This window comes from Microtus oregoni, unplaced genomic scaffold (genome assembly GCF_018167655.1).
Source record: "Microtus oregoni isolate MIOR12 unplaced genomic scaffold, Mior012 000073F_ref0000255, whole genome shotgun sequence".
In the NCBI taxonomy this organism is placed as follows: Eukaryota; Metazoa; Chordata; class Mammalia; order Rodentia; family Cricetidae; genus Microtus; species Microtus oregoni.
Window position 1 is genome coordinate 4,848,721 of NW_024543986.1, and position 16,505 is coordinate 4,865,225.

A 16,505-nucleotide genomic window follows, 5' to 3' on the forward strand; every position below is an offset into this window, starting at 1 on the left:
AAGTGACATTTTCACATACTCGTCACAATACTTACATCTTTTTTTCTTCAGGAGTTTTAATGAATTCTACCAATTTCACTACTTCTGGGGCACAGTCTTTTCAAGTCTACAGGACGCATTCTCTTTGCAGGGTTATCGTCATTCCCATAGGCTCCATGACTGAACAAATGTAACAGCAGTATGCAATGGCAAGAGTGTGCCTCCTTTAACTATTTCTCTGAAGATGACGAGGATGGACCACTCTTGTGCCTTCTAATTTGGTCAAGTTATACTGAGGTACAAGACCCCACTGTATCGACACCAATGCACTGCTAACCATTAATTACGACGCTACCAAGAAAAACTTGCCATTACGACCCGTGGGCTGGAGGATGCTATAGACATTTCTGGACTGCTGTCACACAAATCCTTCGGTTTACTTGGGTTTTAGCAGAAAGGGGTATCTTTAGGAACAGGAGAACACAAGAAGACGTAGTCACTGAAGCCGCAAACCACAAGCAGCTTCTCTCAGAGAATTTCCATGAGAGAATCGCTCCCCTTGTATCGACTTTCATTTCTTCAGAGTATTATGAGAATAACAGATCCAGGAGAGACAGTTGACCAGCAGCATTCTCTTTCTGGCACTGTGAAGCACAAGGACATATTAAACGGACATAATAAACAGTGTTCATCAAGCCTCAGTTTGCCCTGAAAGGCTCAGTACTTACATTCAGCATCAGAAGTTTTATTTTCAAGGTGGCTATTAGACGTCTCAGCTCTTCAATGAGGGAATCTCCCCGAGAATCCCTCAGTATTACAAGTTTCTAAAGTGAAAGAGACATGGGCAGAAATCAGCCCTGGTCATTTTGTTTACAAATGCGAACAGCAATATTTAAAAGGGACTAGATGTGGTGAAAAGACATGGTTTCATTATTCCAAAACAAGCATACAGCATGTGCGACATGGAGATCCATCACCCACCAAAGAAACACAGGCGTTACCACTCCACAACCCACTGCTGAAAGTTCAACCTTGTGGCATTAGTGGGGGGGGGGGCTCAGGGGAAGGGTGCTTTGCCTACCTAGCATGTGGGAGAGCCCAGGGTCCCACTCCCCGCAAATCAAGAATGAAACCCAATGAAAACAGAGAGCACGAGGCATGAGCTCATTGACTGCCACTCACTCATTTCTTTGGGAGCTGGAGTAGCTTGTCGTGTACCACTGAACACCATGAAATTAAAACTCAAGGTTTCCACCCCCACAGTGCCTTCAGTAGTGTGTGAAATAGCACATGCCACATCTAAATGCTTGTGTGAAATGCTGTGGGGGGGGGCTTATAAAACTTCCCAAGACCTCTTCCCTTGGGCACGCCACCCCTGTGACCTGGTGAACAGCCAGCCTAGCCACAGGGGCAAGCGAGTTGCAGGTTCAGTGAGCCATCCTGTCTCAAAAAGATACGAAGGAGAGTTACTGAAGATACACACGGCTGGCTTATGACCTTCACACACACACCCAGAGGAACGTACACGTGCGTGTGCCTCAGTGCACATACACACCCAAGGGAAAATGCACTGTGAGACAAGAACAGACAGTCTGAAAGGCATCAATGCCCTGTACAATACGAACAACTCTGGATGAAATCGCCAAGACAGCAATTCCTCCTTCAAAGGACTCTACCCACCGTAATGTGAACTCTAAAAGTAAAAACTTATTTTGTACTTAGGTTTACATGGAACCTTGACACCATGAGGAAAATGCTGGAAGATGCTCTGGTACCATGGTCTTGCACTGTTTCAGTAAAACCCTGACTGGCCAGTAGCCAGGCAGGAAGTAGAGGCAGGGCCAAGAGAACAGGAGAATTCCAGGAAGAGAAAAGGGTCAATCTTCAGTTGTAACCCAGTCCAAAAGGAAACAAGATGAGAATGCCTCGCTGATAAAAGGTCCCAAGCCATGTGGCTAACACAGACAAGAATTGTGGGTTGAGATGTAAGATATGAGAGTTAATGAGAAGACTGAGCCAATAGGCCAAACAGTTTATAAATAAAATGTAGGCCTCTGTGTGCTTCTTTGGGAATGAATGACTGCGGGACCAGGCGGGACAGAAACCTCTGTTGACAGGAAGATGTTTACAGCTAACTTTCCTAAGGAATAATCCAAAGCTTGGAAGGAACGCCAGAGTATTCAATGTCCGTGTGTGTGGATTGCTTTCAGAATGTACAACAGACCTCCAAATACTGTTCACACAGATCTTTAAATTCTTCCATCCTCTTCTTCTGAATACCCAGAAACTGACGAATAAATTTTTGCTGCTCCTTGAAGATATTCTGTGACACAGACAGTAAAAGATGTAAGAACAATACAGGAAAACTCAGAAATATTACAAAAACGCGACTCTGTATCATATTTATGCAAAACATATACAAGGAAATCACTAGTAATTTTTCAAGCACAATGACCACTTCACACGAGTTATCTAATACTAAAAAATTACCATAGTGATGAGAATCTCATTCATTTAATGGAACGTTTTCCTATGTAACTGTAGCGGCGTAAATAAATGCAGGCAGATTGTAAAGAATATATACAGCTTTAATGAAGAAATAAACTTACAGGACCAAGGTTCCCACGGAGCACAGGAAGCAGAAGGGGCGCACGGATTCCCGAGCGCCCGATTTATAAGTAAACATTCGCCCGAGGCAAGCCCGCCCCCTAAGGGGCTGGCTTAACACTACATCTCCCCCTTTTGTCTAAATAAGACAGAACTAAACCAAATACAACTATAAACAATAATAACAAATGATAAATATAACAAACAATATTGAGAACAAAAGTTTTGCTATACATTCTATCTCAAGGAGTCTAAATAATGTAGAGAGTAACTAAAATTATATAATCTTCAACTGCATCAAAGATCTGAGAAGGGAATTAATATTACTTAAAAAATGAGAGATATCCGAAATGTGCAACAAATGACAGAGACAACTGACTACCTGGGCAAACACCCAAAGTCTCGTTTGCAATGTTGAGTCAACCAACTTTGGCTAATGCCTAACATAGCTAACATACCATTATTAAAGGCAAGGAACTTTCTTAGAACCATCTTACCCTGTCTTGGCAGGATAAGACAATCCTGTTTCATCCACTTAGGGATATTCTATATCTTTGTCAGTAGATGAGGTATGGGCTTTTCTTAACCCAAAGGCCAGTTCTGCCAAGAAGACAAGCTCCCAGTGGAGTGTCTTTGATGCTCAACGTTCTCTCGGGAGTAGAGTGGCATTACAAGGAGTAATTGTGTCTCATTGGCACAGAATTCTCGGTTAGATTAAAGGCCATTTTCTACAGCTCTTCGAAGAGGCTGAAGATTATACTATCTATACTAAATATAATCTCTATGTATCTAAAATACCTGATTAACCTAAAAATAAATATGGCAAGCATATAATTCTCAATACCTATCTAACTTGAAGACTAAAATAATAAACAACTGTGCAATATATGAAGACAATGATCTTCAACTGTAAACAATGTCATTACATATCAAATGTAAACAATGTTATTACATAAATAGGATCAGAGGTAGAAATGTACATTGTGATATGGTAGATGTATCAATACAATATAAGCATACTCTTATACAAAAATAGAGGTAGGCACCCTCACATTCAATATTCAATATAACAATGTACAAGAAACAGTACCAATATAATTTTCTAAAAACAGTAAATCACAAATACCAATCATCCCATTAAACCAGTTAATCCCCCCCCTTTTTTTGAAAATACCCCTAATTCCATAAAGTATCTCCCCATCCCCTCAACCCTAAATCAACCACTAAAAGATGTCCCTAATCCTGCGGGCAAACTCTGTTGGTAGGGGGGACGTCGTCCTCTTAGATTGCTTCTAGCTGACATGGGGGCGACGTTCTCCTTAGGGGACCCTGTGAAAGAAAATGATGGTAAAATTCCCCAAATAACCTTTGACCTAAGAAAATTATAACTAGTCTCTGAGCGTTTTGAGAAGGTCCAGCCAGAGTGTTGTCAAAAATGTGCACCATTCAAAATTGTCTCATGCAGTTGGCACCAAAAAACAGGTCTAATATTAGTGCTTAAAGATATTCATGACGTCATAAAAACCAGATTGAGTTGATGTTGTGGGGCCCCATCTTCATCCTGGAAACTTCAAATATTACTGTAGAAAAATTTGTTGCTTGTTATGGGAAGTTTAAACATTAACAATAAAGACATATACTGACATATAAAGAAAGACACAGATATGAGGAAAGGCAAAGAAAGTTTATCAAGTATACAATTATTCTTATTCTGTCCCATTTCATGGCTCCTGAACTGAGACAGAAACTCTGAAATATCTCTTATCAACAGGCTTGGAATTGAAGAGGGACTGAGCCATAGTACAACTCCAGAACCAGCTCTACATATTCATAAAGAAGTGTTCGATAAAACATATATAAATACAAAAATCAATACTTACAGAATATGTAGAATTTTACTGTTGATCCTTAGTGGGTCATAACTAGTTTCCATCCATCAGTAATTAAATATTCAGGGTCCCTTAAAGTCTTTGAAGATGAGTATTTTCCTGTGGAGATAAGAAAAGGACCCTGCCCCCAACCTAACTGTATTTCTTACCATCAACATGTTCGCCATCCTTGTGAATGAATTGTTATTTATCTTTTCCACGTAGCTTCTCTTCTTCAAACCGAACCTTTATTAATTTTGACGGTATCCACAATTTTTCCTCACCTGTTGAGATAAGGGCAAAACCCCTTTCCCAACGCAGCACATCTCCTGGCTTCCATTGTGAGGTCAGCACATCCTTGAAATAAACTGGTTGATTTAGTTCAGTAGACTTTTCCATTATCCAATGTCTTTCTGCAGCCGTTGTTCCCTTCTCATTAGCATTGAGAAAATTCAAGGTTAAAAAAGCATTATGTAACCTATTTCTGGGGGTGTTTTCCAGCCCTTTCTGTTTGTTCAACATATCCTTTATAGTTCAATTTGATCTTTCTATGACTGCTTGACCTGTAGGATTGTATGGTATACCTGTAACATGTTGATATTGTAATAATCAAAAAACCGTTTCATTTTCCTAGAGACATAAGCAGGACCATTATCTGTCTTTATTTGTGTAGGTATACCCATGATAGTCATGACTTCTAATAAATGAGTGATTACTGAATCAGCTTTTTCTGAACTTAAAGCAGTTGCCCACTGAAAGACTGAATAAGTGTCAATGGTGTGATGAACAATGAACATACTTCATTTGCCAAATTCTGCAAAGTGGAACACATCCATCTGCCAGATTTCATTCCTATGGGTGCCCTTCGGATTATCCCCTGCTGGCAGTGGCATTTGGTTATAGAAAGAGCAAGTAGGGCATTTCTTTACAATCTCCTTAGCTTGTTGCCATGTAATAGAAAACTCTTTCTTCAAACCTTTGCTATTAACATGATGTTTTTTATGAAATTCAGAGGCTTGTAGCACACTACCAATCAATAATTGATCAATTTCTGCATTGCCTTGTGCTAGAGGACCTGGCAAACACATATGGGATAGGATGTGTGTTATGTCCATAGGGCAAAGCCTGTTCCTGATCAAATCTTGTACCTGGATAAACAATGAGGGTAGTTCTGTATCATCAGGTATAAATTCAGCAGTTTCAATATGTAAAATAACTCTTTCTGTGTATTGTGAATCATTTATTATATTAATAGGTTCTTTAAAATCTCTTAGTACCATAAGAATGGCATATAATTCTGCCTTCTGGACAGAATCATAAGGACTTTGTTCCACCTTACCTAAGTCTTCTGATTTGTAATCTGCCTTCCCTGATTTATTGGCATCAGTATAGAATGTACAGGCTCCTGTTATTGGAGCATCACGGACGATTCGAGGAAGGATCCAAGAAGTTCTCTTTATGAAGTTAAGCCTCTTGCTTTTTGGATAGTTGCTATTAATGTCTCCCAAAAAATTAGCACAAGCTCTTTGCCATGGTTCATTATCTTCCCATAATTTCTTTAGTTCATCAGCAGTGAAAGGCACTATAATTTCTTCTGGGTCTATGCCTGCTCATTGACGAAGTCTCAGCTTGCCATTTATAATTAACTCAGAGACTTTTTCCACATAAGTTTTCAGTTTCTTACTTGGTTTATGTGGTAAAAAGAACCATTCCAAGATAATATCATCTCTCTGCATTAAAATTCCTGTAGGAGAAATTTTTATGGTAATATGAAGAGAATATAATCGAGCTCTGGATTCACTCTGTCCACATGTGCCTGTTGTAATTTCTCCTCAATCATTGTCAGTTCCTTTTCTGCTTCAGCTGGTAATTATCTGGGACAGTTTCAATCTTTATCACCATCCAAGGTTGTGTTCAAATAAATTTTTAGATCATGTGCTATCCCAATAGCTGGTCGTAGACTGGAATTGTCTCCTAACAGTCTTTGAAAGTCATTAAGAGTCTGTAGGCAATCTCTCCTAATTTGTGCCTTTTGTGCCTTAATTTTTTGCAAACCTATTCTGTAACCTAGATAATTAACAGAATCTCCCTTCTGAATCTTTTCAGGAGCAATTTGCAATCCCCATTTAGGTAAAAGTATCTTTATTTCTTCAAACAATCTGTTCAAGGTATCCATGTTTGAGTCGGATAACAAAATGTTGTCCATGTAATGATATATTATCGATTTGGGAAATTTCTTGCAGATCATTTGCAATGGTTGATTCACAAAATATTGGCATAAGGAGGGGCTATTTAAAATACCCTGGGGGAGGACGGCCCAGTGGTACCTCCTGGAAGGTGGAGAATTGTTGTAAGTATGCACCGTGAAGGCAAATTTTTCTCTATCTTCTTTATGTAAAGGTATAGTGAAAAAACAATCCTTTAAATCAATAACTATGAGAGGCCATCCTTTTGGTAATAAAGAAGGCAAAGGGATTCCAGATTGCAGATGGCCCATAGGTTAAATAACCATGTCGATAGCTCTGAGATCTGTCACCATTTTCCATTTACCTGATTTTTTCTTAACCACAAATACAGGAGAATTCCAAGGGCTGGTAGATTCTATATGTCCAGCATCTAATTGCTCTTGTATCCGCTGTTCTTTATATATATATATATATATATATATATATATATATATATATATACATACATACATATATATATATATTTTTTATTGAGAAAAGGAAGAAAAAAAACAAGTTTCCACCTCCTCCCAGGCTCCCATTTCCCTCCCCCTCCTCCCACCCTTCTCCCCCTCCTCCCATCCGTCTCTCCCTCCTCCCACTCCTCTCCCCCTCCCTCTCCAGTCCAAAGAGCAGTCAGGGTTCCCTGCCCTGTGGTAACAGAAGCACAATTCTTAGTTAAGGGAGCCACCTTAGGGTTGGCAAGAGACTTGAACCTAGAGTGGCTCCCAGGAGCCCAAGCCGAGGTCCCCAGTTAGTTCCTTGGGCAGCTGAGGATAGGGAACCAGAAATGACCCTAGCCTATAGCAATACCGACGAATATCTTGCATATCATCATAGAACCTTCATCTGGTGATGGATGGAGATAGAGACAGAGACCCACACTGGAGCACTGGACTGAGCTCCCAAGGTCCCAATGAGGAGCAGAAGGAGAGAGAACATGGGCAAAGAAGTCAGGATCACGAGGGGTGCACCCACTCACTGAGACAGTGGAGCTGATCTACTGGGAGCTCACCAAGGCCAGCTGGACTGTGACTGAAAAAGCATGGGATAAAACTGGACTCTCTGTATCAGCTGTTCTAAAGCCATTAACTTTTCCTCAGCTAGAGGCCATTGCTTTGTCCATATTGGTTTCTCAGTCAACCATTTTGGAGGCAAGGCTGTTGGTATCTCTGAAGGGACATCAATTGCTTGTTCTTGTACAGCCTGAATGGCCGGTTTTCTCCGTTTGTAATATCTTTTAATATTATTCTCAGAAATATAGGCTCTAGAAGTAGCAGGAATGCTAATTTCAGTATTCCATTGTTGTAATAGGTCACGACCCCATAAATTCATTGCGATACTGGCTACATATGGCCTTAATTTTCCTATTTGTCCCTCTGTCCCTATACATTCAACCCATCTCGTACTCTGCCTTTCTCGACATAGGGTTCCAATTCCCAGGAGCTGAATATTTACATTCTGAAGAGGCCAATATGGATGCCAAGATTCTGGGGTAATGATACTTACATCAGCACCATTGTCCAGCAGGCCAGTAATAAAAATGCCATTCACGCACACTCTCAGCTTAGGTCTTTGATCATTTATAGAAGTATGCCATAACACACATAACTCAGCTTTTTGATCATTATTTTTTGTAACAGCCGGCATGGGGCTTCCTAATTGTCCTGACGAGGCACGTTCTCTGTAGAAACTGGAAATGACTGAACCATGTTTGCCATGGGGGACTGTGAGGCCGGTCTCTCACGTCTCCCGTCTGTATCAGGTTGCCTTGTCTATCTCTTGTAGACCTGCATTCATTCGTCCAATGTCTGCCTTTTCCACATCTTCTACATAAACCTGAAGGCTGAGTCCTCCTATTTCTGTTATTTCTAGAAGATGCATTATTATTATTTCTGAAAATCGTTGTTTACAATTCCTTTTCAAATGACACATTTTGCCACAATTAAAACATTTGGTATTCTGGTGTCTCCTTTTACCATTGGAAATTGCTTCTTCTACCCATGCTTCAGTGCCATAGTCAAATGTACCAACATTCAGTGTATGCAAGACCCATTCTTCTAAGGGTGCTTATTTGAGCTTTAAATGCCCCAAAATCTTTTTGCATTCCACATTTGCATTTTCATAAGCCAAAGACTCAATCATTATACATCTTGCTTCTGGGTCAGATATCCCTATTTGTACAACCTTAGTTAGTCTTTGTAAAAAGTCACTAAAGGGTTCTCTCTGACCCTGTTTAACTCTGACAAATGATTCCATTCTCAGTCCTGGGTCTTGTACCCTGTCCCAAGCCCCGAAGGCTGCTGTAGTACACACTGAGAGTGTGTTTTCATCCAAATTAGCTTGTTCCTGAGGGTCGGAATAAAGCCTTCCACCTAGAATTTTATTTAGGGAAATGTCAATTCCCTTCACTTTTCCTGCTGTTCTAAAAGTCTAGCCTCTTGACTGAATAAACATTTCCATTTCAATTGTGGGCCACTCTCAAGGACCGCAGAGCTCAGCTGAAGCCAATCCGAGGGGGTTGCTCTGCTTGTTGTGGCCCAAGATTTTAGCCTCTCTTTAACAAAAGAGGCGTTCATCCCAAAAGTCATGACAGCATGTTTAATTTCTTTGAGATCACTCATACAGACAGGCTCCCATGTATCTTCCTTGATGACCCTAGAGTTTCTGGAACCAATCACCTTCTCTGTTGTTATTACTGGAAAGGCAGGTAGATCTGTAGGTAGAGCTTTGTGGAAATTGTCCCGGAGGGATTTACCCACAGATGTAGTTAAAATTTGCCTTTTTACCCTTTGCTCTTCTTCATCAGAATTTAAAAATTCCTCAATCTTTTCAATTCTATTCACCATTGCCTTCTGCAATGTCTGAATCTCCTGTCCAGAATTATGTTCCAAAGCCTTCATTGAGGCTTCTAAAGTATGAAGTTTGTCCATTAGTGATAACTTCTCATCTTTGGACATAATTTTTATGTCATAAACCGTGCCTTCTTTTATTGACAATCTTGCCGCCAATCTGTCATAAGCTTTAGACAAAATTCGATTGTCACATTCAGCAGTTTTGATTCTCTCAGTTAATGTTTCAGTTCCTACAGAAAGGGACTGCTGAAGTTTACGATACAAATCAGCTGTACCTTCTTCCATAGTAATGAATTTCTCCTTAACATCAGCCTGTACCTTTTCTAAATTTTGCTCAGTTAACTGAGTCATGTTAAACAAAGATCTGTTCTCTTCCTGGAGAACTTCAAACTGATTCTTGAGAAGATTGTTGTCGTTCTCAATAGTTTTTAAACATTCAACCTCTGCCTGGATTCGTCTCTTAAAGACTTTATCACATTTATATTATCAAACCTTATAGTACCAAGGAAAACTACGAATCCCAGAAATATCCATAGATGCGGGGTGATAGATACCTCTTGTAAAATCTCCCACATGGTACACTCAAAAAGGCTGTTAAAATCTTGAATAGTAACGTTCTCAGACATTTTATTTATAAAAGAAAAAATTTTTTTTTTACCTGCAATGACCGGTTCCTGCCAGTGGTGGCGAAAGAGTCCACTTGAGTCCACGTGGCCTAAGTCTGAAATAAGTGACTCAAAAACAAAAGTTGGAGCAGACACCAGGCTGAGAAAGAGCAATTGGGGTGGAAGGGGAAGAGAGAGAAAGCCGCCAAAGTGAACAAGTCAAAGGGACGCATGGCGCAGCGCCGGCTTGCAGGGACTGCAGGGCCTCCCTGCTGCCATCAAGTGACAGGAGCGCTGGGCAGAGGTGGGAGGGGAACAGAGCAGCACTGTGTACTGATGACGCTGTTACAGATGCACTTGTACCACTGTCGGGCAGGGTGGGGCGCACAGACTCGTGGTGCGAGGCCAAATCCAAAGCTGGGGCTAAGTCTCCCGTCCTGTTTGCCAACCTGTGATTCAGAATCTCAGCTGCTTCTAGGAGCAGTGCTGAGAGGGTACAATCTGCGTGAAGAGAGAGACCTCCAGAGGGGATGGTGCTGCTGGCTACCTGCGGTTGCCCCCAGGTGCCCCCGATTCAGAGCGGGTATTCGTAAAGCCTCACTGGGCTCCACAAATGTAGCGGCATAAATAAATGCAGGCAGATTGTAAAGAATATATACAGCTTTAATGAAGAAATAAACTTACAGGACCAAGGTATGCGAGGAGCACAGGAAGCAGAAGGGGTGCGACGGGTCCCCATGCGCCCGATTTATAAGTAAACATTCGCCCGAGGCAAGCCCGCCTCCTAAGGGGCTGGCTTAACCCTACGCGTAACAGTATCTAAAACATTGCTGTTAGTTTCTGAAGACTTGAAAACCCATCCATTAGAGGCTGTCATAGCTGGTGAACCCTCTGTGTTTATAGAAATCTCCCTGAGATGGCCCCAGTGTCTCTCACTCCCTACATAGGAACCCACTCCCTTTTGTTCTTGCCAGTAAGAGTAGAGTCCAAAGCTGGCCTGCTTAACAGGCAAGGATTCTGTAAGACTTACGTCGGATACTGTCCTGGACCAATATAAGAATGCACATCTAAGAGTCTTTTGAAACCAATTCTGTGAGATGGGGACCTTAAGTATCTCTCCTCTCACACCTAGCAATCTGAGACACAGAGGTAAATTATTTTCCCCAGTGAGCGTGACTAGCAAGGGACTGAACCATGACTGCGTTCCAACTGGTGGGATTACAGAATGCAGGGGCCATACTTCTGCCCACTGGACTGGACGGGGGTAGGGGTCCCCTCCATCTCCCTCCACATCCCAGCCTCGGCCTCCCCACCTTTGGACGTCAGAATCTCCAGGGGGGCAGCTCCATCCTACACCAGGAAGGAAGATTCCCTCAAAGATGGCACTGTTCGGTGTCAGGCATTTATTTGTGCCCCAAAACTCATAAAAACCTCACTCAAATCTCCAGGTTAAAGGAGAGTCAGTCATCCCATGGCCATCACAAATTGAAGCCTTGCCTTCCTCACCTCTGGGAGTGGGCTGGTCTGAACTCCAAGCACTGAAGACTAAGCCTCCACCTGCTCTGCCACAGCCACAGGGACTGCTCTCACTCTGCCTGCCTCTTCACTGTGTCAGAAGGCTCTGGTGGGCCTCCTGCTCCTGGTGTCTGCACTTCTTGGGTGGATCAGAAAGGGCTCCCTCTTAAGATACAATCCCATACCTTCTCCTGCACTCTCCAGGCAGTGCCTGCTCACCCGCCCACCCCACCCCCCACCTTGATGGCTGCTAACCATCACTGACCTTGTCATCTCTCTGCGTGTAAAGGAACAAACCAGGGGGAAACAGTCAGTGGGCAGTCTCTTGTCACCACATCTACCACCCTGCTTGCCTCCCTAAGTCCTTGTCTCGTTCCTTCCCTCCAGACTTGCTGCAGGAAGCCCTGCTACTTCTGATGCTGACACAATGGATTCCTTGAAAGCTAAGCTGCTTGACACTCACAGTGAGGTTTTTTTTTTTTTTTTTTTTTGCATGTTTCTTGACTTCAGCTGCATCCTCGGATATCTTTCTTTTCAAAGTCTTCATCTGAAGAGAATATTAATGATAAAGTTTCTGCCTGTGAATGATATAGCAAGGAACAGTGTGATACTCCATCCCAATAGGAAGAAAGTACATTCGAAGCACGACTGACTTGCCCTCACTAACGCTATTGGTGGAGGATGGGGAAATGGCCTCTAAACTATGCAGACAGGGAAAAGGAAGCTGATTGGATTATTTCATTCTACATCACAGCATTTGCTCCTCCCTGCTGAGAGAGAAGTACCTTCCCACGCCTTTGTGCCAGAAAGCTCAGGAAGAACTATTGTTTTACTATCATTCCACAAATATTCATCTGTCTGACAGACACAACTTGTGGTTAGTTCTCTCTTTCTGAAGAACAGGTCCAAATAGCATGCACATTCGCTCCCATCAGAGAATTCTGTGGTGGCCTACCCGCTTGCTCTTCCTCACGCTGTGCCAGTGTGAATCTCGGTACAGTAGCATAGAGAACACTGCTCCTGATAGCTATACGGCTTTGGACGCATGGGATTTTCATTTCTATGGCACCGAACAGAGGCTCAACTGACTGTGGGATGAATGCTTTGAGGATTTCAAGCTCCAGGTGCCCAGCACGTTCACGTGATGCATCCTGTTCCACTGACTCAACAGCAATGTGTCAAAACGGTCATCGTAATTCATGCCTAGGAAATGCAGCTGACTTCGGTGATGATGTGAGGCTATAACATGCCTAAAGAAGTCTACCCTATACACAAATGCCAAGCCAAACACGTTATCCAACTGAGCTTCTGGCCCGTGGGGGTCACGGCTATTCCTCAACCTCTAGCCATCGTGCTTACTAACCAAATGTCAAAGCGTCTGGGATAACAGCACCAAGAAGCAACAACCGTACCTATGCTCGCCCTGGATTTTTAGAATATCCTCAAATTTCAGCTCCAAGGTTTGGAAAGACTCCGTGATGATCGCTGTGAATCTTTCGCTGTTGCCCTGAAGACAGTTCTTATTGGGCTCTGTATAGAAACACATTCTTGAAACCATTACTGTAAAGTTCCGTCAACTTTAGTTTTCTACTTAGAAAACCACTTGCTATTAATAGAGGGAAACAATCTGTCAATGGCAAGAATATCTGCCTCCTTTCTTTCAGTCAAGAATTTCAGTATTTATGACCTTGATGTGAGATTGGAGAGCTGGACTTCAGTGTCTATATATTACAGACAAAACACAGTGAAGGGAACTTAGCAAAACTGGCAAGAAAGGGTTTCAAATCGCTGTGTAATTTCCTCATGGGGCATCATTAAAAGGTAAAATTCAATCAATGTACATATTTATGCTCCAGTTCAAGGACACATTCTGAGGGACTGTTGGGCCGCTTTGTGCAAAACACAACAGTAGTCCGTTTACAAAGATCTCCAAAGGCTCAGAGATTATTGCACAGTCAGATGAAAATACTGTAACTATTGTAGCCATTGGAGCTTTTAGGCAAATTTGACAGGGTAGACACCCTGAATATTCTAACGGGGGAACCACACTGATCGATAAGTCTGTGGTACTGGGGATGGAACCCAGAGCCTTAAGCATAGAAGGTGAGTGCTCTCCCACTCAGCTACCTCCCTATCCTGATTCCTGAAGTTTCCAGAATCGATTCTCTGTCAGAAACCTCTACAGAGCTCCTAGAACGTTCTCAGATTGTAATGTTTTTTTTTAACTGTTTGTGTGACTGACTTCTGACAGAGAAATTTAAAGCAGGACTCAGTCTGCGCATACAATGGTCCCAGTGCTGACTTCAGCTCCCCACTGCATGTGCCATTCTTTACACATTAAACAGTGGTCAGGTATTTAAGGGAGGCTAGCCACCACCCCTACTCACACACACGCAATGCACACGCACATACGTACAAACACACAGGGAGAGAGAGAGAGAGAGAGAGAGAGAGAAAGAGAGAGAGAGAGAGAGAGAGAGAGAGAGAGAGGAGACAGAGAGCTGGACTAAAATACAAACAAGTAAAGTAATATGTGGTATTTTGTTTGGATTGTTTTTCGAGACAGGATTTCTCTGTGTAGCTTTGGTGCCTGTCATGGAACTAGCTCTTGTAGACCAGGCTGGGCTCGAATTCACCGAGATCTGCCTCCCTCTGCCTCCCAAGTGCTGGAATTAAAGGCATGTGCCACCACTGGCTGGCTTCAAATGTGATATTAGAAACAGACATATCACTTGTGCGAATCAAAACCTTGAAGACAGATAATTACATCTAATTTTCAAAGATCCCACTGTTAGTAAGTAACAGCATCCACACCACAGGTGTCATGTTCTCAATATTGGCAATTAACGTGAAGTAGAGAGTTGGTAATCTAATAAATACTATTTGACACTGTTTGAGAACAAGGCAGTAAACACACTCTCTTGTCTGCCAAGCGATACCTCCCTCGCCTTGCACTTCTTTGGTTGAAACAATTTTCTCAAATTCCTGATATCTCCTAGAATGTACCTTCAAATTCTTCAAATAAATTCTGTATTTTCTTCCTGCAAAGAAATTACCTTTTTACTTCGATGTACATAAAAGGCCATTCTTGTAGTGAGTGGAAGAAGTGGAGGGTGCCACACAGCCTACATACAATTCACATTTCAAGAACAGGCCACCTTATTCCTGTCAGACAGGCTCTATGACAGGACCCGTACTTTGTTGGAGGCATGAGATTTTCATTCCTTACCACATTGAACATCTGATCTACTGTAGGATGCTGCTTTGAGATCCTTAAGCTCAATGCACCCAAGTACATCCACGTGGTGCATGCGCCTTAGTTGCTGCATTTACTTACTTACTTACTATCTCCGTTTATTCTGTTAGTCTGGCAATCAGCAAGGACCCGCAATATCCCCCAGGTTCTTCCATGCCTCAGCCCTCACTTCTGGGCTTAAAAGCTGGGCGTGGCCACGCATGGCTTTATCTGTGGGTGCTGAGGGCCTGAACTCAGGCTCCTGTGTTTGCACCTTAAGCACTCTTCCACTGAGCCCTCTCTCCAGCCAGACTTTTCTAAATTTATTTCGTGAAAACATGAAAACGTATCACCTGGCCTCTTGCCCTTCTGTTCCAGAGGAAGTACCGTCCTCACCACTGACATCAATGACTTCTCTTCCTGGTGTTTTAAAACAAAAGAGGAAAACTATTTTGAAACAAAGTGTGCTGTTCTCATCATCCCCCACGGAAAGCAGTGTCATTATAGTGTTTCTAGATTCCATAGCCAGCATCTGTTCCTTACACTTTTTCAATAGTCATCCGTGAAATCATGAACACACACACATACATGTCACATATACATCACACACAGAGACACAGACATACAGACACACAGACACACACATACATATCACATATACATCACACACAGAGACACAGACACACAGAGATACAGAGATACGCGCACACACACACACACACACACACATACACACACACCACTTTAGGCTTGACTCTCAGACCAGTTGGTCCAGGCACCTGTACAGGCCTTCCAGAGAGTCACTGTGACCCATGTGCTCCCGGAGAGGCATGTTGACTAGGCATGTGGCAGGTTTCCTGTGTGGCAGAAATTTCAGGTGGGGGAACCTAAAGGCCCCAAGAAGCTTGAACAAGAGTTATTAGCATCTGAAACCTCCTGCTATTCCAATAAAAGTTCATGCACATAATCCACTCAGTGCTCCACCCACCAAGAGATTTTAGGATGTCCCCCGGGGTGGACACAGCCCTACAGGGCCCTTCTGTTTTTGTTGTTGTTGTTTGATTTTTTTTTAACCTTGGGTGATGAAATCTGGGGTCTTGGTGTCATGCAATATGATATGCATGAGCCTTGGATGTGTGCCAGCACTGGCAGGAACTTTCCCACCCACCAAGAGATTTTAGGATGTCCCCTGTGGTGGACACAGCCATATGGCAGCCCATCTTGTTTCTTCAAACCTGGAGTGATTGAATCGGGGTTCCGGGTGTCATCTGACATGAGAATCAGACCTGCCTCGGATGCGTTTCAGAACTCTCAGGGGCTTTCCCACCCACCAAAAGACTTTAGGACGTTACCCAGGTGGACAGAGACCTACAAGGGCCTATCTGGCTTGTTGTTGTTGTTGTTATTGTTTCTGGTTTTGTTTTTTACCTGGGGTGACTGCATCTGGGTTCTTGGTGTCATCCCACGTGGGATTCGGATCCAGCCTTGGACGAGCACCAGCACTCTCACGGGCTTTCTTCTCCCCGCTTGACATGGCTAGAATCTTCTTGGGCTAGACAGGACTCCGGTCACTACAGATACCAGGAGGAATTACAGGATGGCAATGGGAACAGTGA

At 42.7% G+C, this 16,505-nt stretch overlaps 1 protein-coding gene across 1 annotated transcript; it reads right to left on the reverse strand.

Annotated features, from left to right (window-relative positions):
* Nucleotides 1-566: 566 nt before the first annotated feature.
* Nucleotides 567-16,423, reverse strand: LOC121441126 (X-linked lymphocyte-regulated protein 3C-like). The gene is made up of 6 exons (XM_041642258.1): nucleotides 16,318-16,423; nucleotides 13,067-13,184; nucleotides 12,112-12,208; nucleotides 2,204-2,302; nucleotides 708-803; nucleotides 567-623 (listed from the first exon to the last, which is right to left on the reverse strand). Exons 1-6 carry the CDS (start codon nucleotides 16,421-16,423, stop codon nucleotides 567-569), a joined length of 573 nt encoding a protein of 190 aa, XP_041498192.1.
* Between the last annotated feature and the right edge of the window lie 82 nt (nucleotides 16,424-16,505).